Raw genomic sequence first — 27884 nt, forward strand, 5'->3', positions numbered from 1 at the left:
TCTCAGTCACAACAGGTGGCCTTTTAACATGGTGGGGGTTCTGAATTGTACGTTTTATTTACTTGGGCTGAAATTAATACACAATTTCATACCGACCCAGTAAATACAATGTGCACCATTAAACTACCATTAACCTGTCAGTATATATTTTCCCATGGTTGCCTGAATGCAGCAAAGCGCGGTGGCAAATAGCAGTCTGACTACGCTGTGATTGACAAACATCATCGACCAATCAGTGCCGTCGCTGTAACATTTCAAACCAACCACTACATGTAGAGTATTATTCTGTCCAATCACAGACAAGTGGGCGGGTTCTAATTTGTTGTATCCCCGCGGCTGAGAACGAGGATGTGAATGAAGCTACTGGCTAGATCTTTAGCTAGCGTGAATAGTATCACAGTGATAAACTTGAGGTAATATGTGCACAAGAACCCATGGGACAATCAAGACACAGTAGGACCTGTTTAACGTGTGACCTCACTGGACTCTGCATTCAGAATAAACCTACTGGTCCTGAGGTAGCGTGCTAACAAAGTTAGCATGCATGGGAAGGAGTCGCCTGTGGTGGACGCAAAACTGAAGCTTTCAACAGAATCAACCGATATCTCACCGAATCGAGAGGGTAAATCGCACCAAATCCCGTTCTCTCACACCTGCTTTTGGCTTTGTAATAAATACGTAGTATGATGTTATAAACGATAATAGCGGTAGCTAAATGTTGGCTTAGCCTGTTACCGTTAGCTGGCTCTGTCACTGTGTTTACTAAAACTAATGATGCTCCCACAAAACTCTCGTCTCGTTTATCTCTGATATTGTCTGGTGTCCAACTAAACGAACAATATGAAAATTGCTTGGCTGTTGTCAACTCGTTATTCCAATCTTGAGCATATTGTTAAAAGTAAAGAAAGAACTACTCTAGCTGTGGGCAACATTTTATTTTTTCAGAGGGCCATACTGGTATGAAATAATGACGTCAATGTCTTATTCTCCAAGAATTTAATTCTAAATTAACCCAGTTACAAGTATGGGTCTGTGTAAATATCAAAACATCAACACATTGTGTTAGTGTGAATTAGCAAACTTGCAGACACATTTCACTCGCTCCCTGCACCTACTCCTTAATAAATGTCAAGTAACACACAGTTTTTATTTATTTATCTTGTAATAGTTATACTAATCATTTCTAGCAGACTGTGGACTGAGAGGTGCAATGCTTCCCTCCGTAGTTCAAAGTGGTCAATCCTCATGTTTTGGATTTAATCCGTTCCCCCATCCTGCCCTCAGTTGACAGATACTAAAGGGTACACATAAAAGGCACAAGGTTGATATCACTGTCTTTTATTTATCTGGTGGCTTTTTAGGGCATTGGAGTGATCAATAATGTAGAGCTTTCCCTGCTTGCCCTGAGGCTGTTTGTTACCTCTCTGTAAGCTGTACCAACTAAAACAGTTTTATTTCACTCCCACAGGCTGAGGCAACAGTGACATGAACCCAAGCCACAATAACTTCATGAAGCCGAGTTGCAGCAGCAGTGGCAGCAGCAGCATCACTGAGCTGCTGGGTGCCCTGTGTGACTACAGCTTATCTGGAGTATCATGGAAGCGCAGAGCCCTGGGAGGAGTATCGAGAGAAGGCGTCCGCAGAATTTTGAAGAGGCGTGCCTACGGTGCCCTACTGTCAAAACTATTTCAAGATGGCAATAAAGATTCACTGTCAGGATCATGTGCCACAACTCGTACACCACCCAGAAACAAAGTCCTGATGATTTGTTTTGACTTGCGAGTGGCAGGGTGCAGAGAGGAAGCAGAGAGGTTAGAGGATGAGCTGGGGAGGCTTCCAGAGGGTGCATCCTCTGGCCTGATGGAAATAGACACAGTGCTTGAGCTCCTTGTGCTCCTGGCTGGTTCAGCACCTCCACCACCTACTTCTTTCAGCCAGGACTATGTGAGACGAGAGCGGCCAGTGCTACGGAGACCTCGACCCTGGTCCTATCAGAGCAAGGAGTTGCAGAGACTAGAGGCTCGGGCCTGGGGACTAGTGTGTGGGGAGGAATGGGGGACCTTGGAGAGTTTGTATTGCACTCAGAGGTTGTTGGATGCCCCTCCGGGCACAGGGCTGCTGACTCTGAGGACTAAATTGGACGCAGAAGAAAGATTTGACAAGGAGACCAGAATGTCACTGTTTGGAGCACTACAGCATACCCGCACTTCTGATATAGACATAAGACTGGACCTGCCCCCTGTTCCCAGTAATATTGAAGTAACTGGACTGGCTATCAGGGTAGGATACAATGACCATCTAATTAATGCTAATTGTTACCTTGAATGAAGTTTAAACCCCACTTCCATGCACTGTTCATCAATAATCATCAATCGTATTGGCTCTCCATGCAGGTCCCACCATCTTTTGATCAGTCTGAAGATGAAGGGTTCCAGTCAGCCTCCAACCTTACCCCAGACTCGCAGTCAGAGTCCAGCCCCATTCCAGACTTTGATATATGGGAGGCTGTCCGTACTTTTGAGCCACAAAGACGCCGATGTTGGGAGTCTGTTGGATGGTAAGTTACTTGTGTTGTTGTTGTAAAGTTAAAGGGACCTTTATCACAAATTACTTCCCAGGGAAGTTGTAACCTTCATGTTGCCAAAGATTGTCATCAACCATTGACTATACAATGGCTCTTCCTGGTTTCCAATAAGCCAGTGGGACTATTTCCTTATATTTTAACAGAATTGTGTTTCGTGCATAAAGTCAATTATTTTCATTACTGGTCATCATTTTGATTAATTAAATTTAATAAATAAACAAAATCAAGGATTTATCAGTTACCACAATAGGAAAAAGTCAATAAATGTCGAGCACTAAAAATAATATTTAATAACTTAATAACTGTGAACTGTGGAATATGTACAATTGTAACCTTAGGCTTAAAACTTAAAACGAAAAAAAGAGTGGGACAACAATAATTTGCCCAATTTTCCGAAAATAATTTAATAACCGATTTCATTATCATAAACGCAGAGTCTGGTTAATTTTAGCATGTTAACAACAGGCGGAGATTGGGAGTGAAAGTGTATCTGCTCGAGAGCAGCAGTGGACAATTATCACAAGATGAGAGGAAACAGCAAGGATACAATAACAGTCGGTACAAACATTATATTAATTCAATACTAACAACGTGTGCTAGAGTGAGGGAGAGAGATCATTAGCAAACCTGGACTGAAGTTCCACCTTGTTGCTTTTCTGTCTGGAGAATAGTATCCACACCGTGTCTGAAGCGGTCTATTGTCAATTTCCGTTCTACTTTTAGTCGTCTATATTTTAATGCATCTCCGATCCAGACCCTTGTTTTTCTTCTCCTCTTGTCAAGATGTTTGTAAAGCCAGCTACCAAGGTTATATATATGTGTGTTTTCCTTTTGCCCTTCATATATTGCCTTTAAGTGCAGCGCTCCACTTGTACTTACTTGTGTTTTAAATTCCCATCTCTGGAGCAAAACTCTAACTGCCACACTGTTTCTACTACTAGCCCACCAGGGAAAAGGGAGTCTCTCTACCTAACAGAGGGAGGCAGAGAAGCCTTTGACCAGCTCTATCGTCTGTGGGAGGGAGAGATGAGGGTAGTGAGCACTGGTACACCCTCTCCTGTCCTCTCACTGCCCCTGGACTCTCAGACACAACTGGTATCTGACCTCCTCAATGTCCTCATCGGGGTGGCATCTACAACCTTCCCTCTTAATCAGGTACATTTTATTTTCATTCATCAGTCTTTGAAATACAATTAAATGAAACAGAGTGAATGGTTGTTTGTCTCTGTGTGGCCCTGCAATGGACTGGTGACCTGTCCAGGGTGTACCCTGAAAAACCCTGCCTTTTGTCCTATGTCCGCTGGGATTGGCACCAGCGACCCTCATGTGGAGGATAAAATGGTTTCACAATGTATGAATGAATTCATCAGATGAACAGATTTGGTGTTAGGGCTGTGACAGACTGAAGACATATGACAAGTTATAAAAGCACTGTGACAGTATATAATTACCTCAAAACCCTAGAGGAAAACGGGATTCAAGCAGAGAAAACAAATGGAAACGTATGCGCTATGACAAACTCAGCCATTTTATAAAGGGATATTGCTTTGTAACAATAAAAAAAACGTTACAAAATGTGACTGTGTCAAGCATATTCTAAAGTCAGTCTCTTGGTATAATCCATTAAACGATGGAGAAATAAAAGATTTTCTTGCCACAAAACCGCTAGAGAGCTTTCCTGTTACTTTATTGTTTCCCATTAAGTTTTTATATTTCCAGATGACTCTAGTTAGTTTTTATAACATAAAATGAATCAGAATTCCCTTGTTTACTCCCTCAACCTTTTATGTTGTTTCTCTTATAGACTCTTTAACATGTAGGCGAGGGCAAAGCAGGGACACAGTATTAGAAACACCTTTACAGTACGCTGTTATCTAATAAAAAGTAACGAAAAACAAGTTCTGCTATGTCAAAACTTTGTTCAGATGGCGCAGCAAGTGTTTATTAAAGTCAAAGGTAATCCTTGAGCCTGTGGTTTGTGGTGGTTCTTAATACTGTCTGTGTTGAAGTTGTCCTCCCTGAAGGTCCTGTTGAGGATATTTTCTATCCAGGTCTAATAAAAGAACAATGGAAAGGACAAAATAACAAACACCTGATTATGTAATGCAGTCTGATATAAGAGCACCATCATGTCTTCAGAAATCCCCATGGAGGTGACCCTTGTGCAATTTAAAAAAAGAAATTTAATTATGTGAGCTTTACAGAGACAGTCTTTGCTGCAAGGCTATTTTATTGGATGTTATTGAACAGCACTGTTGTTTGCTATGTTTTGCTCACCATCTCCTTCTTAGAGCGTTCAGTTTGATGTCAGACCTGGCGTGTGCGTGTCGGGAGCGTCTACAGAGAGCGTTTCTCGTCTCTTAGGGGAGCTGGTCCAGTACGGCACTTATTACTTGAGACTTAGCCGCTTCTCTCAGAAGAGTGCTGACAAGAAGGGCCTAGTCTTCCAGGTATGTTTGTATCATCATCATCATCCTCATTGATACCGCTGAGACACCTTTACCTGCATTCTACATGGAGCAGTGATTAATAGAATTGGGAACATCGATTCACAAGACTGAATTTTTTTTTTATACACAAAATATTTGCTTGCTTGAAATACACAAGGGTGAATGGCAGTGGTCAGTCACTATGTGGTCCACAATATCCAAAAATCCTGAAGTACATTAAAGGATAGGTTCACTATTTTTCAAGTCTGCCCATATGCACACTAATACAAACTCACTTACTCAATATTAAAGAAGAAGTTTACCAAGTGAGCTTTTGGTAGTATGAACAAAACAGATCAAGTTGAAATCTGTAAGCATTTTTAGGGCAGAGTTTCCTTCATTTCCCTCAGTTTCTGTGACCAAAACTGTTACTCATGGTGCATCATCCTGAAAAAAAATCAGATTAAAGTAAAAATTTCAGAATATATATCTATAAAAAGTGCATGAACTTATTGATATTTTTGCAAGGTAATCTGAGCATTTCTGTTGTATTATATCCACAGAGATGATGAAACTGAAACAACAAAAATTGTGTTTGTTTCAAAGGCTTTTACAGGAGGTCTGAGGAAGTACTTGCATTACTACAGAGCCTGTGTTCTCAGTACTCCGCCCACCCTCAGCCTGTTGACTATCAGCTTTCTCTTTCGGAAAGTCGGTCGCCAACTCAGGTGAGGTGACATGACTATTTAAAACCTCAAACCTCATGCAGTCCAATAAGCAGTCAAATGCTATAAAATCTGTGATTTTCTTTTAATCAAAGGTATCTGTCAGAGCTCTGCTGTGTGGACGGGCCTTTGGGTGCAGGCCAGGCTACCTTCCCTGTGGTTAGTGCTCTTTTATCTGCAAACTGCAATACGTCATCCATCATGGCTGTGTTTTAACTTATCAGATGGGATGTCAACTCAGTGCCATGTGCCTCTCCTCAGGGTGTTAAACTGATGTCCTACCTGTACAATGAAGCACAGAATAACTGCAGCAACGAGAACTATCCCGTCCTTCTGTCACTGCTGAAGAGCAGCTGTGAACCCTATACAAGGTCAGTCACTGTATTCTTTATGCAGACATTTTAAAAATGACATGTATAACCCTATTTTGACCTTATCTAATAATAATAATAATAGAGGAGTACAAGACTTCACTTCACATTGGGATGGTTCCAGTTCCTGAACCAGATTTTGAATAAGCTGGTGGCTCAGAACCTGAGATGTTAGTTTTCAGCAGTAACCAAAAAAAAACTATTTTTTAGTGAACTGTTGCGTCATCAGTGAGCTGTCGAGGAGGGGAAGACATTTGGGGAATGATTTTTGCGATGCTGTTTTTGAAGAGATGCTGAACTTACTGTATCTAATTTTTTTACAATGACAATAAAGAAATTGAATTGAATTGACTGCAAAAATGAAAGATAACCTAAAAACATGTATTTTATTTTCTAACTATAGCTAAGCTATATTTAACTACTAAAACAAAAATGTAAAAAGTCTTTTGTTTTACTGGAATTTCTACTAAAATGAAAGGGGATGTAGTCACACTTTGCACATGCACCATGTCTGATTGTTTTCACTGTGCCTCACTTAGGTTTATATCTGACTGGGTGTACAGCGGCGTGTTCCGAGATGTTTATGGAGAATTCATGATCCAGGTCAATGAGGATTACCTCAGTTTCAGAGGTGAGATGACACACACACACGCTGCCGTATAAATACTTTGGCCTCAGTCAGCAGGTTCGGAAAATTCTAGCAGACAGATTGTCTAGCAGAAAAAAGAGCAGCTTTTATTATGGACTTAATTGCCTAGGTGTATTTGTTTCTATAGAGGATGTCAGGAAGTAGATGATGATCAGTGGGAAACTGAACAAAGCTATCTCTGCTTACTAAGCCACAGGGATGCAAACACAAATGTATACTCCTTTATTCTCTTCAGTTGGTACATCAAGGGGGGTAAAACAACACGTTTCACTTTATATGTGTTTTTCAAACTTTCTGTACTTTTTACTGACCTTCACAAAACTTAATTGGTTGCATTATAATTAGTAGTTTTATTTCTTTTGTCCAATTAAAGGCTTGACCTCTCAAACAGTGTAAAAATACAGAGGTCAGCTTTACAGGCCAGAGGACTACAGACCTGTTTGCACTTTACAGGAACTGCCTGATTTTCTGTCCTTGTTGGTCACACTGTGCTTTCATGTGATATGAACACACATTATTTTGTTGGAAGTAGTGTTATAGTCATTATTTTCTTATTATTACTTAAACAGATGATTATTTTTTTCAGTTTTAATGATTCGTTGAAAAAAAAACAGGGAAATGACTACAGTACAAAACCCTAGAAACTCTCACACATACAGTATAATCTGTGTTTTCACATTTCACTTTGATATCGATTTATATCTGCAGCTCTTATTATAGTCACTATTAAAACAGCATCATATAAACATTCACCCCTGGGAATATAATGTTTTGCCATGTTTTTATATCTCATTTTGTACTACAGCACACCGAGGTGTAGACTGTCGTTCAGACAAAACAGTAGTTAACAGCATTACCTTTGTTCACAAATTGATTCATGAGCTTTTGTGTTGTTTTCGTACAATTTGTTGTAGCCATATTTCCTACCGTATAATTGCTTTCGTTTTCACGACAGTACTCAATAAAAATGATTTTATATGAATCATCATAGCATGTCCAAATACTGTATGTCATGCAACACCCCGTTCAAGGTCAGACCGTCAGACCTCGGCTTTGTCTGGCTAAGATGTTCATTTGCTCATCGGTTGCACCTCATCAACTCCTGCAGTGAACCTTTGCACTTCTTGTGCTTGCTCTTTGGAGGACACACAAATGTCATTGTTCTGCTCGATGTCCGTCGGTCGGGGAAGCAATTAGCGACTAAGCTTTCTTGGCAAGCCGCAGGCTTTCTGTAAAGAGCTCTGGAAGCTCGAAGCATTCATGTTCTCTTACACTTTTTACTTAGGATCACTGAGCTAAGCACTAACAATTTCTAAGTGTTAATTCAAGCAGCCAGAGTTTTGCCATGCCCTGTAAGTCATACTAATAATGAAAAGTTTTAGGCCCAGCACAGGTTGGGCCTGTGTTTACTCGGCTGCCACTGTATTACTTTTTGTACTTAAGCTGTGAGACATTTGTTCCATTATCAGGGACATGATGGGTCGCTAAAATGTTTTTTGTTTTTTTTTAATTTTGGGTTTAATCTTTAGAAGAGTGTGTAACAGGCATCTTTATTTCTGCAGACAAACACTTCTGGGTTCAAGGCTACACTCTGATCTCAAAGGATGTGGAGGATTGTGTTCCAGTCTTCCTGAAATACATCGCTAATGATGTGTATGTCTGTGGAAAGACCATCAACCTGCTCAAAATCTGCTGCCCACAGGTTTGTTGTGTAAATGTTTTATTTATTCAGTTGTTTATAATGGATGTTTTAATTACATTGTCCAAACCAAAGATTTGATAATGTGATAGTGTGTGAAAAGATTCCCGGGGGCCAATGGTCCCTTAGGACATTTTTTAACAGTTAAAGTTGCCTACAAATGCACTGTTTTATAAATATTTTATTTTCAGTGTCATTTTTAAATGGCATTGTAACCACACAGAAGTAAAACTTCACATCTGAGGTAACATAAAGTAATATTTACAGGTATATACTATATACAGGGACATAAAACAACAGGTATAGGCAGACCTTAATAAACATTTTAATATAATAAATGCACTGTTTTACAATGATTGTGCAGTTGGTGAATGCTTGTTTGTGTCTGTCACTGCCGGGATGCGAATCCTAGACTCTGGTTTCAGAGCACGACTCCTTACCAGCTGAGTTAATGGCACATGTGCTAATGGCAGGGCCAATTTTCTGTCCCTGGCCATAAATAAAACATTATAAAACCAAACCTAAGCTGGACTTTGGACATTCCTGATATAAACTGTTTGTCCTTAAGACCCCCCACCCACCATTAAGTATTATCGTATTATTGGATGTGCTGTATTGGCTGAGTAATGTACAGATTGACTCTGTCATCAGCAAATTCCGCATCTACTCCGCAAATGATTAACCTCCCTCAACAACGATTTTTCTGCCTATTTGTAAATCCATACTGCCTGCAAGAGGTGGAAGAAATGATCAATACTGTCATAGAGGCAGATGGCCTCCTGAAAATATTGCCAGTGTACTATCATCACAAGTATTTTAATACAGTACAGTGGCTTGTTGGGTGGTTTCATCATTTATTGCAGACATTTGAAAAGTTCTGCTTGTTTGTCAGTGTGGATTCTTTCTAGTTTTATCTTGTGCTTGTGTAAAATGTGTTATTAATGTTGCCACCTCGCTGAGGTGTTGTGATGGATTTATGGGGTGAAATAACAAATGAGTCTATTGACAGAGAAATGATCTGCAGCTATTTAAATAATTGACTAAGTAAGTCAGTAGTTTGTCATATAATATATTCACAGTTCATTACTTGTTCATTACTCTGTTTTATTTCAGTAAACTGGTAATATTCGCTTGTGGACTGTTGATCACTTGCAGATACCATGTTGGAATTTTCAGTTTTTATTGCCACCCTCACCATTCTGTAATCTGTATGTGGGTTACCGTGGCAAACATGGGAGTGGGCTAATTAAAGTTATTACCAAACGGAAAATTACCAATTTCTTGCATCTTTTTGTGATTATATGGACAAAATGACTAATATATTACATAAATACAATTTAAATAATGAAGGAAACTATTGTGTTTCATATGTCATACAGTGATTAACAAATATATTAGACCACCTTTTATAAAAATGAGAAAACATAAATATTTTAGAAATATTTATTTAGAAAAACTTGTTTGAAACTTAAAAATGTTATTGTTATTTATTTGCCGGATAACAAACTGAATTCACCCTTTTATACCTAAATTTGAGCCGACTCACTGGTCAAATCTTTCTACTTAAGCATTAATATTCAACCACTAAAAATAATTTACTGTTCAGGAATGCAAGTAAAATAACTATAATTTGACATCTTAATCAAATCAGTTTTTTGTAAAACAGTAAATTTGAATTCATGGATAGCAATTATAATTATATTCTGACCTCACATACATTGGGTGGTGGTCTAATAAATTGGTTGAACACTGAACATCGCCTTGAGGCACTTTTGGTTGTAAGGTGGAAATGTTACAATATTGTAGAGACCCAACCGTTCCCACAATGAGCACTTGACAACAGTGGAGAGAAAAGAAAACTCTTTTTTCATTTTAACAAGAAATAACCTCCAACACACTACACTCAGGGTGGGCAACCATCTGTCTTGTCTGTATGAATTGAAAGGAGTGAAATTGAAGAGAAGACCAGAGAAATGAAGGGGGAGGGGAGATTCGGAACAATGGCATACACCATTGAATTTAAGCTCTGTCAGACTACTTGTTGTAATGACAATAACTGCTATGTCTACATTTTGAAATGGCGTTCAACGGCAGTGTGAAGAGTAGGACATTTTCAGTGCATCAGTGAGCGGCAGTCTAGACCTATAACAGCACATCTAACAGAAGAGAACAAGTAGGCGTTCGAATGGGAGACGTGCTCTACTGTCACACTTTATTTTCTGTAACTACTTGCTGCTGTCGCACATTTAGGCTTTCAGACTCTGACTGAAACATCCTAGTAATAAAGAATTACAGAAGAGGGTAGTTTTTAAACATCCCTTTTGCCACCGAATATGTTTATAATATATTTAAATGTATCAAACGGTTTGGTCATCATTTGGTCTGCAAATTGTTTTTTCATATTCTCATTCAAAATTCATTAATATGACTTTGATTTGTAATATTATTTCATCAAGCAGCCTGTATGATGATGTCATTCATATTGCCCTCTAAATAATGTCAGTGAATCATCTCAAATCACCCTGTGATGACAAACACCCAAAGCCTTGACAATATAGGCATGAGAGCATGAATATTTGTGTATTAATGAGCCCTCATTTGATACATTGGCAGTAAACTTACCACCTGTTTTTTTTTTATGACTTTACTTCCCTGACCCGAATCGCAGGGTACATGTTCCCGAATAATTGCCATTCTGTAACTACAACTGTGTTTCTTTGGATGCCAATTTAGAACTGCAGGATGGCTGCAAATAGACATGAGATACAGAATACAGGATCTATCACTTCAGTCGTCTCCTAAGGTGGTGAAACATTGTTTGATTTAGGTCCAGTGATTTGCCTGGCCAGTCTGAAATCTTCCATGTTTTTCCCCTGACTAAGTCCTTTGTTGTGTTGGCAGGGAGTTTTGGTTCATTGTCTTGTTGCATGATGAGGTTCCTCTTGGCTGGACACAATTTTATATATAGAAAGAAAGAAAGTGGGAGCCTGTTCCAAAAGCAGTCATGCAAGCCCAAAGCCATGACACCACCTCGGCTGTGAATCCGCATATGAGCGTTTAACGGAATGTTCTGGATCATGTGCTGATTGTTTCTTTCTCCACACACTGGAGGTAGACTTTTATAGATGCAGTACTCAGTACTTTTATAGTACAGAACTTTCTGAGATTTTACACCTGGCCTATCTGGCCTGTGGATGAGTGGCTTTTATCTTGTACTATGGCCTTGGTATTTCTTTTGTCAGTGTTCTGCAGACAATGGATTGTGGTACCTTGAACTTAACTTTGTGGAGTTTGGTGGTGGAGGTTGTTGTCAGGGTTCTCTCCACAGCTCTGACAGTATTTCAGTAATTTACCACTGTCCCTAGGTGACTTGTTGCTGGTCTGTTGCTTGGGGCATCAGTAGTTTTTCTTTTCAGAATATTCCAAAATTGTATTGGCAGTCCCCAATGTTTTGTCCAAGGACTCTGATCAATTTTTGCTCTTTTCTTTGCGACAGAATGTCTTGTTTTTCTCCCTCAGGAATGAAACAACATATGCAGTCGTGAGCCGTGTTGACATTAAGATATGTTTAATGATAACAGTTGATCTAAAAGGCAACACTTGAGCAGCAAGAAACACATTAACATTATGTTTGATCTACAGTTGATTACTTCTCTGCAAGATAATTACTTTCTCTCACAGATCAATCCACCTAATGGAGAACAAACCTTAGGTTGCTGCTAGAAAGTTTTACTTAACATTTCAACGGTTCACTTTTTTCTATTCCTGGAGACCAATCAATGGCAGTGTTCACGTATTTTTCCTTCCTGTGTAAATAAGTGAGTCTCTTATATGGTACTAACTTTCTGTTAACATCGTGTCCACAGCATTACATCTGCTGGTCAGAGCTGCCAGTGCCTCGCATCGCTGTCACCTTCTCCCTTCAGGAGGTTGAGGAGATTGAGAGGGACTGTGCAGTGTACCGCGGACGCATGGAGAGGATTGCCAAGCATAGTGCCATCAGCAGGGAGGAGAAGGTACTGAGACACGTTTAACCTGACATTTTTGTATTATATTTTATTCTCTGAAGCCAGAGTTTTGTTTAATATTGTTGCACCTCTGTTTTGGTTGACAAGAGCATTGTATCATCAGCTGGCAATGTGGGTATAAATGGCAATCAACATGGTGTATTACCTTATCAAAGACATGAGTTTATCTTTGCTAGCTGTTCTTCTAGAAATGAAGGGAAAACTTGCACTTGAGGGAAGGAAAGCAATCCTGCAGTACGACAAGTCATTACACATGTATTGTCATTTAAGATAGAAAGCGAGTGGAGTTCCGTTTTCTTTTACATACCAAGATTCATGATTGTGACATTATCCCTCAAGCACTGAGCATTTCAGCAGCAAGTCATTAAAATGATTCAGCTGAAGTCTGGGGCTTGCACACCGCATGATTTAGTGTCACTGCCTGGTTTGTATGGCCTGTATCGTGTCGCTGCTCACCGTGCAGACTGGCAAATTTGAGGAGGGAGAGGTGAGCCACGGGGCAGGTAGATATATCTTTGGTAATGATGATTTCTTGTCTGTCTATTATTAGGCCCTGCGTACAGAGCAGACACGCCAAGAGCTGATCAATCAGGTCAGAGAGTCAGCAGCCAAAACTCTGGAAAGCATCCGTGGTTAGTATTATTCTCACACACGCACACAAACATACACACTGCAAGTATAATGTCATATAATGTTCATGTGTATATGCACTCACCCGCCCTACAGTGGACGTCTTTAACAGATGTTGTTCACTTGCTGACTCTTAAGCCTGAGAGTTTTTCTACAGCTCCATAATTTCTCTCGGGAAGTCAAAAGTGATGCACAGGCTGCTTTGAACGGCTTCCAGTACAACTTAATCCCATCATTGCTCATACTGTTTGAGATTCTTCTCACCTCATCAAAAAAGATGTGTAGCCAAGAATGACTACCAGCACACATTAAAATAAGTTAATACAATGTCGTTCAAAAAAAACTTCTTCTTTCAAAACTCTACCATCTTTGTGTGTTGAAAAAGTCCCTGAAAAGGGGGGTAAGATGCTCACTGTCTTGTCTCATGTAGGGCGGCAGGTGTCACAACGTCTGGCTGAAGAGGCCAAGAAGAGGGAGCGTTTTGAGGAGCTGACGCAGCACCTGGACCAGGAGCAAGAGGTATGAGAGTGTGTTTTTAAAACAAACAATGTATTTACAAGAGAAATGCTTGAGCGCACGAGGATAGAGGAATATGGTGAGCATGTTGAAAGAGAGAAATAAAAGATGATGGTGATACATGAATAGAGAGAACTTTAAAAGTTATGCGATAACAAATCAATATCACTTAAAAGTACAATCAATATCTGTTAAATCAGACATTTGAGGAGAAGAAAATGACGTCAACGCGTATCTGGATTCCTGCATTTCACCTACAGCCTGTGGCCTTGTTTTAGAAGATGAAAGCAATATAATAATGCAATTTCTTTGTCTTTGTCTTTGCGTTTGTGTTTGGCTTTAGTGGAGAAATGAAGCCAAGAAAAAGCAGGAGGATGATGACTTCAGCTTTGCCAGAGAGTTGAGGGACCGCGAAAAGAGACTACAAGCTCTGGAGGAGCAGCTGGAGCAGAGAGCCAGGTCTGGCTGCATTTATAGCCCCTACTAGAGATATTAGTGTTTTATTGCAGATTGATTACAATCTGTTCAGATTTAATTTGATCTAGAATATATGAACTGTCTTCAAACACGTTGGGATATAATTTCTATCTTTATGGGATATTTTAGTGGCAGGACTTGTCCCAGATTTCTCCACTGCCGGGATTAACTGTGATACTGTGCAGCATGAGCAAATGTTAATGTGGAGCTTTCCTCTCCGTGGCTTACAGCTGCCATTTAGGATTCCAGCATGTCAGAGATGAGTTTACCAAAGCTAAAGTAAACTGTCATCTACATCTTTTCATACCACCAGTTAAATCTTCACAAGTATTAAGATTTGTCAAGATTCTGTAAATGTATACTTGATTTATTTGGGGTGTGCTGTGAAATATTCCACACTGGCTGCAAATATTTATGACAGACCTTTTCTAATAAACCGCATTTTTATTTATTTGGGTCACAGTTGAATTTGAAAGGTATTAACATTATTTTTCGCTCTGAGTTGGTCTGATACATAATTAATTCATCATTTTACATTTAGTCAAAATGATCAGAATTCATCACGTTATAGAAGCTGAGACTAGATTTATTAGATTTTGCGCCATAAATAATAATTGATGGATCATTTAAGTGTTGAAGGGCTGAAACAATTACTCAATTAATCGATTACTAAATTAATCGTCAACTATTTTGATAATGGGTTAATCAGTTTGAGTGTTTGTTATAGATCAAAACAAGTAGGTTAGCTTCTTGAATGTGAATATGTTCTGGTTTCTTCTCCATATAACAAAGAAATCATTAAAAGTGTATAATTTTTGTTTTTTGGACAAAACAAGACATTTGAGGGTTCTGGACGAAACGATTACTCGATAAAATAGTCGACAGATTACTCCATTATGAAAAGAATCGTTAGTTGCAACCCTAGAAGTAAATGACAGATATTAATTAAAGTGAAATTCAGAGACCTCGGAGCACATATTAACACACAGACATATGGCAACCCAATATGTTTGAATGTGTCATAAGCTCATGCATGTGAGTTCAGGTGTGAAACACACTGATCGATGGATGACTTTCAAACATGTTTTTCATGGCAAAAATGAAACAAGATAATCACGTTCATGTTAATGAATAGAAATAATTCTTTTGTTGAGGTTTGTTTTGTGAGGTTTTACTGAATAAGAGCTAAATTATTTACAATCAATTGTGTTTCTATTCTCAAATCCAATTGCAGGAAAGAGCTGATTGCGCAGTACAGTCGTCTGTCAGATGAGGCTGCCCGCAGAGAGAGACGGGCCTTGTGGAGGGTGCAGCGAATCAGACTTGATGAAGCTCGTGTTCAGTTCTTAAGTAATGACAGCCAGCAAATCCAGGTTTGTTATAAATGATCAAAGAACAGAATAGGACTTGGTAAAAGAAAATATCAATTTTCATTTGAAAGGAACAATATCGATTCATAAAATCCTTAGAGCAGTCTGTAAATATATGTCATTTTCTGTATCCTACACACAAATCTCACAAGATTTGACCATGAGAGTCTCAACGTGACTGCAATAGTTCCCCTTGAGTCCATAGACACATTACTTTGTCATCTCTGGTGTAAAATTAGAAATACTTCCACATGTAGCTTTTCATGTGCTTTGGTGTTGTGATTATCTACTCGGGAGGACAGTTAATTGAGTTTGTGTCCTCCACTGCAAAACAACATAATGCCACTGTTTTTTTCTGATGGGCAGCGAGGGTACTGGAGCAGGCAATGTTGCTCTGATAGTGCTCTCTGCTGGACAGCATGGCAATTACTTCCAACTGTCTGATGCACTTCTAGGCTGTATATTTTGAACTTGAACAGGTTTTCAAGGTTTGGAGTTTGAATTATCACACACGATAAAAAAGGCATGACTCAACTACTTTGGGGTACATTTTTAATGTAAAATAAATATATATACACCAGGTAAGAGAGATTAAAATGATTTGATTTGTGAAAATATCTTTCAGTTCCATGCTATGGAAACAGAAATATCTCTAAATCAATTGAAATTAAATCAAGCTGCATCAGAAATCAAATCAAATTGGGACCTTGTGAATAGGAATCAATTCAATTCAGGAAATTGGTAGCGATAACCAGCCCTATAGAGGAAGATGTTATTTTGACAAGAGACAATGTGTTATGTAAGGTACATACGTTAAGCCCAAGTTATTGTGATTTCTCTCTAGGCAATACTAGAGAAATATCCATTGGGTCAGTTGAGACCTCCTGTAGAGGTATTGCCACATGGACCCTCATCACAACAGACTGCACCACAGCCAACACAGGTAAAACTTGAACGTTTCATACTCTTCTGAGGTGCATCTTACACACGTGTTAATATCCTCCCTTCACAGGTATCTCCTAATCAAGAGCCATCTGAGCAGCAGCCGGCAGAGACCCAAGAATACGATAGAGTATCTTCACCACCTGCACCTGACCTCACAGCAGACCCTACCCTCATTTCTGAGGACAATAACATCAATGATTTTCTCCCCAAGTCACCAAACCCTGACAATCGGCAACTGGATATGGCCCTTAAAGAGATTGGCTCTGGCCCACCTGAACTCTGCTCTACAGCACAACTAGTTGACTATGACTTCAGTGCCCCCTTTAGTCCACTTGAGGGAATGACTGGCCAAGTCTTAGTTCACTCAAGGCCTCACTGGGGACCTGCTGTCCAACCTGACTTGATCAAAACCCACCCCTCTTTTTCTCACATCCCTATCGGAGAGAATATGTCTCAAGTCCTAGAGCGTGTCCCCAAAGCCAGCCCCTTTGGTCAAGCTTCCAAATCCAGCTTTACTTTCGGCCAGTACTACCCAGAGGATCACCAAAATAAATGTGAGGCCAGTGTTTACCGACGTCCGTCTCTGGATGGGACTGCTTCAACCACACATGACAAGCAAGAGGAGGAGACTTTGATGAGGACTTTATCAGACGTGAAAGAAGATGAATATAAAACTGCTGAACCTACTAATGAAAATAGTGCGGTTGTTATTTCCCCCTCCAATATTCCAGGTCCAGGCAGTGGTGACCATAAAGCAGTGAAAAATGTTGGAGTTAAAATACCGGACCCCCAAAGCTTTGATGAACAAGGCGAAGCTGGGAAAAATGTTCCTTTGCCAAACATTCATGGTCAGGTGTCAAGTTCACACCTAAAGGTTGGCGAGCTGGTTTCAGATATTGTTGTTCCTCAACCATCACCCAACATTCATGGACACTCCTCCGATTCCCACATCAAGATCGGAGAACATGTTTCAGAGGTTGCTGCTTCTCTACCTTCCACAAGTGTTCACGGCCATGCCTCTGATGCTCACATCAGAGTTGGGGAAAATGTGTCAGAATTCGTTGCTCCTCTACCTGCTCCAAATGTCCATGGCCATGCCTCAGATGCTCACATTACAGTTGGGAAAAATGTGTCAGAATTCGTTGCACCACTCCCTACTCCCAGTATCCATGGTCACTCTTCTAATGCGAATATAAAAGTGGGTGAATTTGTGTCCAATGTATCCGAAGCACTACCTCATTGGAATAAGCACGGGCATGCATCAGACTGCATGCTTCAGCCAGGATGTGTGGTATCTGGACTTCAACCAGTCCCGTCTCCTTTGCCCGGAAGCGCTTATGGCCACTCCTCCGACTCAGCGTTAGTTATTGGATGTGTAGTTTCCGGAGATGAACCCAGTTTTCCTCCTCAACCTGGAAGCGCTCATGGCCATTCTTCGGACTCAACTTTAGGTGGTGGGTGTGTTGTGTCAGGGACTGGAACACTTCCATCTCCACTACCAGGCAGCGCTTATGGCCACTCCTCCGACTCAGCGTTAGTTATTGGATGTGTAGTTTCTGGAGATGAACCCAGACGTCCTCCTCTACCTGGAAGCGCCCATGGCCATTCTTCACACTCAACTTTAGATGGTGGGTGTGTTGTGTCAGGGACTGGAACACTTCCATCTCCACTACCAGGCAGCGCTTATGGCCAATCCTCAGACTCAACATTGGGTGTAGGTTGTGTCGTCAGGGGGACGGATCCACAACCCTCTACATTTTCTGGCAGTGCTTATGGCCACTCTTCTGATTCTTCACTTGGAGTTGGATGTGTAGTGAAGAGCAAAGTTGGTGGCGACAGTAAAGGTATGTAATCATAACTATGTGATACACAACACATTCTGTGGCTCTAAAGTTTATTGAAGTGATGCCTAATAGGAAAAAATCCAAGTTGATCAACTAATTACTATACTTCCTGGCCCAAATGATATGTTTATTTTGAAGATAAAAAACAATTGTTTCCCGTTCAAAGCCTAGAGATATTCAGTTAACAATTATATCCAATTGTGATGTAATAGAAGCTGACTTAAAATGATGTACCTTCATGATGTAATTAACTACCGAAATAGATTCCATTTAATTTTCTCTCCGTGGACTAAATTATTCATCACCTAATTGTTTCAGCTCTTTATTGTTGCATTTATATACCGTACATGCACCATGTAAATTTATGTAAACTGACTTGCTGCATCTGGAAAAACAAAATGTTTATTCAAGGCATGGAGGAAAAATTGATGTTGCAGCTTCTTGCTCTGACCTGTTGGTGTTTAAAAATAGTGCCTGAGAGAAAAGAGAGATGTCACCGAGAGCTGTGTTGTGTTCATGTGTCTTGCTCTCTTTAGGTTTTAAGTTAGAGAGCGCCAGTGAGCAGCTGCTTGAGGACATTGGGACGTGGGCAGCAAACTTTGGTTTGTCCCCTGGAGAAAGGTCTGAGCAGGAATACCTCTTCACTTTGTCTGCTCAGTACGAGGTGGACCAATATGAAGACAGCTACAACCTAATGGGTGAGGTGAAATCATGTGACTGGCTCAAGATTTATAGCTCCTATTATGTATACAGTCAATGTGATGTTTAACACATGAAGAACCTTTGTGCTTATTTAGGGGGAAAGTTACAGTTTCGTTACAGCAATTCATTTATCGAGACCGTTTTCTAAAGTTTCTTAATTGACAAATACTTAATACTCATTTGCATTTGACATTCAAAGTCAGATGTCAGACGACGGAAATTACTGTGTGGTGTCTTGGCCACATTCTCGTCACGTCCTCGCTCATGTGGAGAAAGATAAAGACAAACATTTGTTGCTGGAGGTCGGCCAGATTATTCTGCTGAGAAAATAAGATGATTTATTCCCAGGCATCTATGAGTACACACATTTAACGGCTATTTGCATAACAATGCAAAGGGGACAAATGTAGCTACAAGAGGTGCACATGAAGTGAAAACAGAAAGGGAAATATGTTCCCTCATGGTCTGCTGAATGCTGAACTAATCGAGGATTTGACAGAACAATGACTTTAAATACAAGTATCTTATGCCTTATTCAGTCTTATTGTAGATATAGCAGCTGTAGGTATGAAAAACAAAAGAAAAATTGCAAATAGAGATGACGAAGGACATTAGTGGCTGTAAAATTAAAAAAGTGCTTTCACATGTCCATGATTGATGCATTTCTGTAGGCTCTTAAATATTTACTTCATCAGCAGTCACAGAAATTGCATGAAAAGCAGCAATATTTCATGCAGGTATTACATTTTTTTTTTTTTTGGGTTCACTGAAGTAATGGTATATCTAATTTCTCTCTACGTTTGCAGTTCAGTCGTGTTGCTAGATTCATGTCGGCTTCCAGGGTCTGCATGAAATCAATCAGAATCTACTCAGCCGAATACGCCACTGATCATTGTCAAATCCCCTATTATTTATGGCATGCTACTTTTGTAGAATATGTGGAATTATAGTTTTAATGGTTGTAACGGCAAGCTAATTGGTTTAATGTCTTTTGTATTGTTTTATCATTGAGCAAAACTATAAATATTCAGTTTAATATTACTGTTATTTTTCCCCCCTAAATATTTCCAAATTAATTGTTTCACCCCTGTACATTACATGTCAGTTAATAAATACATTTATTTTTTTTTTTTTTGCACTATCCATTCTGGGAAAAACTATAATATAATATTTCCAACCATACTTACTATTATTTCTTTTTTCTTTTTAAACCACCAGAGGTTTTCTACACAGTTGTGAGAGTGATATTTGTTCAGCAGTGAACCTGTCATCTCCCTCTCCCACAGCTTCATCCCCCGAGTGTCAGCTGCTGAAGCAGGTAACTCGGGGCCCCTGGGGCCTTCCCATGGACCCGACACTCCGCAGAGCTACAGACACAACCGCCATCCAGCTCAGCGAGATGGTGTCTCTGCCAGTTCTGATAAAACACTCTGTCACTACTCCGCTCATCACACAGTGAGTGTCTAACTGGAAGAAAGCGGGCGAGAGGCAGGGGTCTGTTTTGCGAGAGAATTTAAAGATGCATTCGTAAAATATTGGGTTGGGGCGTAACAGATTGCTGCTATAGAGCCACCAAGGTTTTGCTAATTTACACATTTACGAAACAAAGCAGCCAGACTGTCACATGCCATACCTGTCATAGAGTGTGAGTTTAAATATAAAGCCAACTGTTGGAATCAGAGGCATGAGGTGTAACACTCGTCTGTCCCGCTGCGCTGCCTTTTCCTTTTCCACAGGCATCGATTCAGCTCTGTGACAATCTCTGCTGCACTCAGACTTGATGGCTGACTAGCGGATTGGCATTCACACCTTGAACAGGCTGCATTATGAGCGCTATTACTTAAAGATATGAGAATGATTTGCTTATTTGACTCATAAAGTGAAACAGCGTATTAAAGAGAAACTCTGGTGTGAGGCTTATCACTAATCTCTCTTGTTATTGTTCTGCTGCTTCAGGCCATTTCAGTGGCAGCATAGCACATATTCTGCACCGCAGGAATAATTTAAAGACTCATTACCCTCCGTCACTGTAGGATCATTTTTCTCTTTGAAATCCCATCACAACTCCAGACAAGCTTGTCAATCTTCACCCACAGTGTTTCTGCACATTGTGCAGTTTAGCCCGTGTGTGTGTTTTTCCTTTTTCATTCATAGTCTCTGCACACAGAGAGGGTTTGGTAAATTTAGCTCTGGTATTTATAGCTCTAAATTGTTATTAGCACATTTTTATTCTATGCTTGAATGACACTGCATAGTTTAATTAGCAATCAGACATTTTCCACTAAGTTTCTGTCTTTTCTCAGCTGGCTATTCACTGAAAGAGAACATTCCTCCAATCCCACTCTTATAGAAATGTATAGAAATTTGCTTAGGAATTATATAAAGTAATGGGATAGAGGAAGAGGTCATCCCTGAGCTTTCCCTCTGAGCTGATGTCTATCATTCCCACAGCCTTTTTCAAATTTGCGAAAGTCAGCATCATTTTCATTCTCTTATCTCAGTCGTTTACTGTCCTTCACCTTCTATCTCCAGTGTGTCTTTGGTGAACAAAGCGGTGGTGGACTACTTCTTTGTGGAGCTGGGAGTGGAAAGGCACTTTGAGGCGCTGCGCCACTTCCTGCTGATGGAGGACGGCGAGTTTGCACAGTCTCTCAGTGATCTGCTCTTTGAAAAGGTGACGTCCTTTCACAATTGTCACTGCCATTGTTGCATATGGTTTGGTAACAAGGTCAAATGTCCCTGCCTGTCCTTGAACGACAACACGCTTGAAATGCTTACTTGTATTTAGTGATATTTACCTGAAGCCTGTGAGAACATGGACAGGTAACCCTCCGTCATGACTACAGATCAAAACCTGAGAATCGTATGTGTGATAGTGAGATATTGTCTCATTTTCTGAAAAAAATATCTTATATAAATATAACCTTGACTTTTGTGCTTATACTGCACATGTTATCATATTGTAATCATTGTGACTAACGGGACAGAGAGAGATGTCACCTACAGTGAGAAATACACACATTCTGAGCCCCACGCTTCACTTCTCCTCAGTGTTACGAAGCCTTTCTGATAATTGTGTTTTATCTCATTGTTCTCAATTTGTCACCTGCAGATTTACTGATTTGTTTTCAGTCTCATTGCTAGTGTGATCAGCTGTTTTGAATACCTGCATACCTGTATGCAGTTTCTTAACTATCCTTTTACAAGTGGTTGATAATTTGTTTTTCTAGAGCACAAAATCTAATCACTAATGTTTTACCATAGACCGTATATATAAAAATGGGCCAAGTGACATTTTCATCCATGATTTCTGCCCACAGAAAGGGAGCGGTATTTTTAGCACTGGTGTTCTTAGCTTTAAATTTCTATACACATATTTCTATTCTATGTGACAAAGTGGAGTTTCATTAGAATGCAGAGACTTTGAACTGTTTTCTCTTTGCAGCTGGCCATTCACTGAAAGGACATTCCTCAAATCCCACTCTTATAGAAATGAAAATTGCTCAGTAATAATGAAAAGTAATAGGATGGAGGGAGAGGTCATTCCTGAGCTTTCCTCTGAGCTGAAGTCTATCATTACCACCCATTTAAATTTGCAATGTCAGTATCATTTTCATGCTGTTTTTATTATCTCTCTTTTATTTAAACTGTGTATAAAAATGGACATGGTCTTCCAGTTTGAAAAGGGAAGCCCTGGAAGTAATATGTAGTGATACACAGTTAGCCACAAGTTCGAAAGGAACTCCATTTGAATGGAAGTCTATGGAAAAATTTGTATAAATTTCGATTATAGACATTCACATGATGTCTATATAATTCCAATTTAGGGAAAAGTGCATGATAAAGAATGGCTCATATGAGTGGACACCGGTGTGATAGGCAGCCGGTATCGTCCACTAGGTGTCTGCCATGACACCGTGGTCAAACCGTGAATCTCGAGGCCTCAAAATGGGAATTTTGTTTTGCAGCTATACACAGTTTATGTGTTTTACCCCCCAAACCCTGTCCTTTCTCTTTGTCCTTTCAAACCGCCTCTGCTCACGCTCAAACTTTGTATTTGAGCAGAGGGCACACAAACAGCTTGATCAAAAGGAGAAGCCTGCAAGCTGAAACACGGGACATTTGTGCATCAATAGCATGTCTGAGAGCAGACAAACAGGAGCAAAACAAATTTGCAAATCAGCAGGAGGCTGTTTGAGTGAGAGGACAGGGTTTTTGAGGGGAAAGCTCTGCAAAATATAAACATGAAGTAAAGAACGGTGACCACACTCTTGAGTCAAGGTGGAAAGAATGCCTCCCTATCATCAAACTGTAAGAATTGAATGTCTGCCGTTTCTTTGTGCGAGTTTTGCAGTTGCTGCGGCACTGCCAGATTTCTAAATGACTAAAAATCAAGGCCAAAATTGTTGCCATGTAATAACAAACGCAGGTTTTGCCGAAACATTTGTGTACATCTGTCTCTTGAGGCCCATGAAACAGAAGGCTTTTGTTCCAGTCAAAGACAACACCATCTGATTTCACTGATTAGCACACCATAGGTTGGGATGGGAATGAATCACTGTCATCAAGCACTTGTGGTGTTGTTGACGGTGTTCTGCCAACATTTCGACATTCGTCATTTAAAACAAAAGGTGAAGTATGGCCAGTTTCCCTTGTTTGACTTGATGTAGTTATTTGACTGATGTCTCCTCCACCCAGCTGGGCAGTGGTCAGACTCCTGGCGAGCTGCTGACTCCTTTTGTCCTGAACTCCATCCTAAGCAAGGCCTTGCAGTACAGCTTACATGGTGACACTCCACTGGCTGCCAACTTCACCTTTGCCCTTCGCTTCTTCCCCGAGACGTTTCACCCACATGCCCCCGACTCTCTCAACTGTCTGGAGCTACGCTACAGGGTGAGTGAGTGAGTGAGTGAGAGAGAGAGAGAGAGAGAGAGGCTGTGTATGGCTGTGTCAGCATGAGTGGCAGCTTGAATGTGACAACCTGTCATCTTTTGACTAACTGCTCTGGGTATGGAAATTAGCTTATCGCACGTTTAAATGGCTGAACCTTGTAGACTGATTAGAGTCGGGTCTCTTGGGTGACACACAAAGTGACTAATGCTGCACATATTGTCCTCTCTTCTTGTGTTTGTCACCCGCCTCTCTCCCTCCCTCCTTCCCTCTATCTACCTACCTATGTTCTGAATTCTTACTTCTTTTCTCTATCGTTCTCTTGTTTTATGTGTTTTGCTCAGCCTTTCTCTCCCCATGTGTCTCTTTCCCCATTCCGCGTTGCCCCTTCCCCCATTTCTCACCACTCTGCCATATCGTCACAATCCTCTCACCTCCTTTATCAACATCCTTGCATTCGCACCTCCCATCGCCTCATCTGTCACTCTCCCTCTACCTGTTTTACCCTCCAACGCGTGTTTCACTTTGCTTTCTTTCACACTCTCTTGCTCTAACACCTTTGCAAACTTGTTTTATGTTTCCCTTGTTGTTGATGTCTCCGTCTCTCTTTTCCCTTTTGTCATCGCTCAGGTGGACTGGCCACTGAACATCATCATCACGGACAGCTGCATGAACAAATACAACCGCCTGTTTTCATTCCTGCTGCAGCTTAAACACATGGTGTGGAGCCTCCGTGATGTCTGGTTCCACCTCAAGAGAACAGGTGAGAAGACGGAGAGCAAGTGATTCAGACTCCGCTTAGAATCCACTGAACCTCTGAGCTGAGGCTCCTCCTCTTGTTCCTTCAGCTGGTTATGAAATATTCATGTTGCAATTCCTTTACATTTTATTTATACATAGCACATCGCATTCCAGTGCGATTGTTGTTATTTTCACATGAGGGAAAAATAGGAACCTTAGATGATTTTAAACCATTAATTTGGCAGTCATTTAAAAATAATCCCTAAATTGCAATCAAAAAGTAATACTTTCTACTGTGGGTCATAATCTACATTCACAGACGATGTCCAAATCTGGTATTTACTGACAGACAGACAGACAACTTTATTAATCCATTTGGGAGGTTCCCTCGTGAAAATTAACAGCTCCAACATCCACACACAGCACTGTTAAAATTAGAGTCACACTTTACAGGAGACCGTGGGTACTGTGGGTAATTCTGCTCACAGACAGATAAATAAACAACCAAACAGACAAACATAACCTGCTTAATAATTCTGGATGATATGAGAATACATTTTTATACAATTCCGTATCGATATATATCATGAATTAAAATCAAATTGCACACAGGTTGTTTTTCTGGGCTCATGAAAAGTTTTGTTTACAGATCTGCTGTTTATGATGTGTATTACATGCTTAAAATACAGTTATTACTCTTCATTTCAGCTAATACCTGGTTTATTTCTGTGGCTTTTTAAATGATGCTAAGTGAAGGAAATTTTTATTGTGTTTGAAACAATGAAATGTGGCCAAATTTTGCTATCGCATAAAAGAAGCGTTAAGTCAGTGTTTTAATTATAAACTTGTCGATTCCATGTATTTTTGAATCAATATATGTAACACTAAATTTAGTCATATTTAGTCAAGGAGGTCGCAGCCCATTCAGCCTACTGTCTCAGTTATATTTTGGCAGATCTTGATATTTGATATCGTTTACCGAAATCAATGCTGATAATATCTTGCATGCCCAGTAAATACTAAATGCCTGTGAATGTGAACGCCTTTCCTTGATATGATCTGTCCAACTATAGGATACAGAAAAAGCAGTAAAATGATCACATTTGAGAGTCAAAGATGAGCATCTGTTCTGTTTGTCCTTGGAGAACTGATCGTGACTCTGTCTCTGTCAGCACTGGTGAAAGGTGCAGGTCGCTCGGTGCAGTTTCGTCAGCTGCAGCTTTACAGACACGAGATGCAGCATTTTGTCAAGGTGATACAGGGATACATCGCCAACCAGATCCTGCAGGTGTCGTGGAGCGAGTTCACCGCCAAGCTGGCCACTGCCAGCGACCTGGACGCCATCCACCGCACACATGCAGACTACCTCAACAGAGCCATCTTCAGGTGAGCCCCTGGGACTGCTCTGCAACGATTACGGTCATTTCTGTGCTCAAATCATGAATTGCAGTCAAAGAGAAGACCGTTTGGAACAAGACCAGATGTCCTTGTTTCCACTTTTGTGACTTTGGAATATATTTCTGCAACTTACAACTGTAGATTGTGTTGTATGATGTAACCTTACACATAACACCACTACTACAAATTAGTATTATGACAAAAATGATTGAGCCACCTCTTATTCAAATTCCAGCTGGATCTTGGGATCACTTTTAAACCAAATGAACGATTTAATCTCATGCGAAAAAATGTGTCACTATCAACACTTTTTTTTCCTGTGTCTATTCTGAGAACGTCTTAGAGGTCACCTCAAAGTTCTCTGACATGTTTCCTTGACTTTGCACTCCTCCTGTCTTTCTGGCCTCCACAGGGGTTTGCTGACAGAGAAAGCTGCTCCAGTCATGAACATCATCCACAGCATTTTCAGTCTGATCCTCAAGTTCCGGGCTCAGCTGATCACGCAGCCATGGGACACCCAGCACGGGGAGGCGGTGCACCCCAGCTTCATTGCCATGCAGCAGTCGTACAACACCTTTAAGTATTACTCGCACTTTCTTTTCAAAGGTAAGGACGCAGTATCCTGTGTCAAAGCAAAGTCAATGCAAATTGTGTGTGTTTATTTGCATTCAGCCAGCTGCCACTGAAGCAGCTCTGGTCCCTTCATGTTGTGATTGTTCTCAAATATAATTTTTATTGAGCACTTCATTTACGCACAACAGTTACCACCATTACCACTAACATTGTCAACTTAACAGATTTAACAAGTGTTTCTTTTCTTCTCTCAGTGGTGACCAAGCTGGTTAACCGAGGATACCAGCCTCATCTGGAGGATTTCCTCCTTCGCATCAACTTCAACAACTACTACAAGGACACCTAAGTGGAGTGCTGCAGTATCAAAGCTGTGTATCAGCTTGTTGTCCAAATTAAATAGATCAATTTAATTATTTACACGTTTAGAATCTCCAAAATTAAGTTTGGAAAAAAAAAAAACATCAAAAACACTCCTGGACCGTACAGTATATTAAGGAATGGTTTGACATTGAAACCACATTAGGAAATTAAACCGCATCAGTTTGCAGGATCTGAGCTACATGCCTGCTGCTTGATTAATTACACTGCTTCTTAAAACTGTATGCTGCCAAAGTTTGTAATTGTGATGAACCTTATGCCCACTGTAATGCCTCCCGTGCTCAGTTGGGCCTCCGGCTGTGTAGAATGTAAATGCACATAAACGTAATCGCAGTTCTATGTAAATACAAGGGATAATGCGTTCTTTAATATATGCAAATATCATTTGCTGTTGGATCGTAAAGAGTTTTTTTTTATGATGTAAATAAACATTCATTGAGTGAAAAGTATCAAAGCATGTGCATTTTTCCAAGAAAAGAAGGAAAAGATAAGTGCAATGCATAGTTGTAAGTGGACTCTATCGACTTCTATTTACAAAAAGTTTTCTTTTAACTATGAATTGTGCTTTTATTCTTCAATTAACAGGCTGCAACTGTCATCTTCTTCATATGTCAAAGTCGTCCATTATTTACGTCAGTTTACGCCATGATTCGTGAGTAGCTCATCATCCTCATCATCACCTCTAATTATTACTTCACTGGCAGAAAAAGCACTTCTACACAAAGTTTCCACTTTGTACTAAAGAGCTCCGGTGTGAAGTAGCGGGAGAAGCAGATGCCAGGCAGAATGAAGTAACTTTCCTGTTGATTTCGTTCACACGGAGCCTTATGGCATTTTCCCGGCATGTTACACCTCAGATGTGTTGGAAATTGAAATTAAAGACACGGAGCTGCAGTGCGTTCTAGAGGGAAGGATGTGTTTCACAGATCAATTAC

At 40.2% G+C, this 27884-nt stretch overlaps 1 protein-coding gene across 1 annotated transcript; it reads left to right on the forward strand.

Annotated features, from left to right (window-relative positions):
* Positions 1 to 322: 322 nt before the first annotated feature.
* Positions 323 to 27757, forward strand: tubgcp6 (tubulin gamma complex component 6). The gene is made up of 25 exons (XM_058644769.1): positions 323 to 622; positions 1469 to 2280; positions 2394 to 2557; positions 3526 to 3739; positions 4876 to 5034; positions 5620 to 5741; positions 5834 to 5897; positions 6000 to 6109; positions 6649 to 6740; positions 8321 to 8460; positions 12324 to 12473; positions 13036 to 13117; positions 13546 to 13634; positions 13975 to 14090; positions 15343 to 15481; positions 16323 to 16421; positions 16491 to 18267; positions 18804 to 18965; positions 20256 to 20424; positions 21502 to 21643; positions 23668 to 23862; positions 24490 to 24622; positions 25773 to 25986; positions 26411 to 26604; positions 26826 to 27757. Exons 2-25 carry the CDS (start codon positions 1486 to 1488, stop codon positions 26915 to 26917), a joined length of 5613 nt encoding a protein of 1870 aa, XP_058500752.1. The 5' UTR covers positions 323 to 622; positions 1469 to 1485; the 3' UTR covers positions 26918 to 27757.
* Positions 27758 to 27884: the final 127 nt, after the last annotated feature.

Source organism: Solea solea, chromosome 12 (genome assembly GCF_958295425.1).
Source record: "Solea solea chromosome 12, fSolSol10.1, whole genome shotgun sequence".
NCBI classification, from domain to species: Eukaryota; Metazoa; Chordata; class Actinopteri; order Pleuronectiformes; family Soleidae; genus Solea; species Solea solea.

What these genes read in the sequence shown, in the direction of transcription:
- tubgcp6 (XM_058644769.1), top strand. Translation starts at nt 1,486, where the DNA reads ATGAACCCAAGCCACAATAACTTCATGAAGCCGAGTTGCAGCAGCAGT. An exon ending in TAACTGGACTGGCTATCAGG is followed by an intron (nt 2,281 to 2,393) that starts GTAGGATACAAT and finishes CTCTCCATGCAG; the next exon opens with GTCCCACCATCTTTTGATCA. An exon ending in ACTACTCCGCTCATCACACA is followed by an intron (nt 20,425 to 21,501) that starts GTGAGTGTCTAA and finishes TTCTATCTCCAG; the next exon opens with TGTGTCTTTGGTGAACAAAG.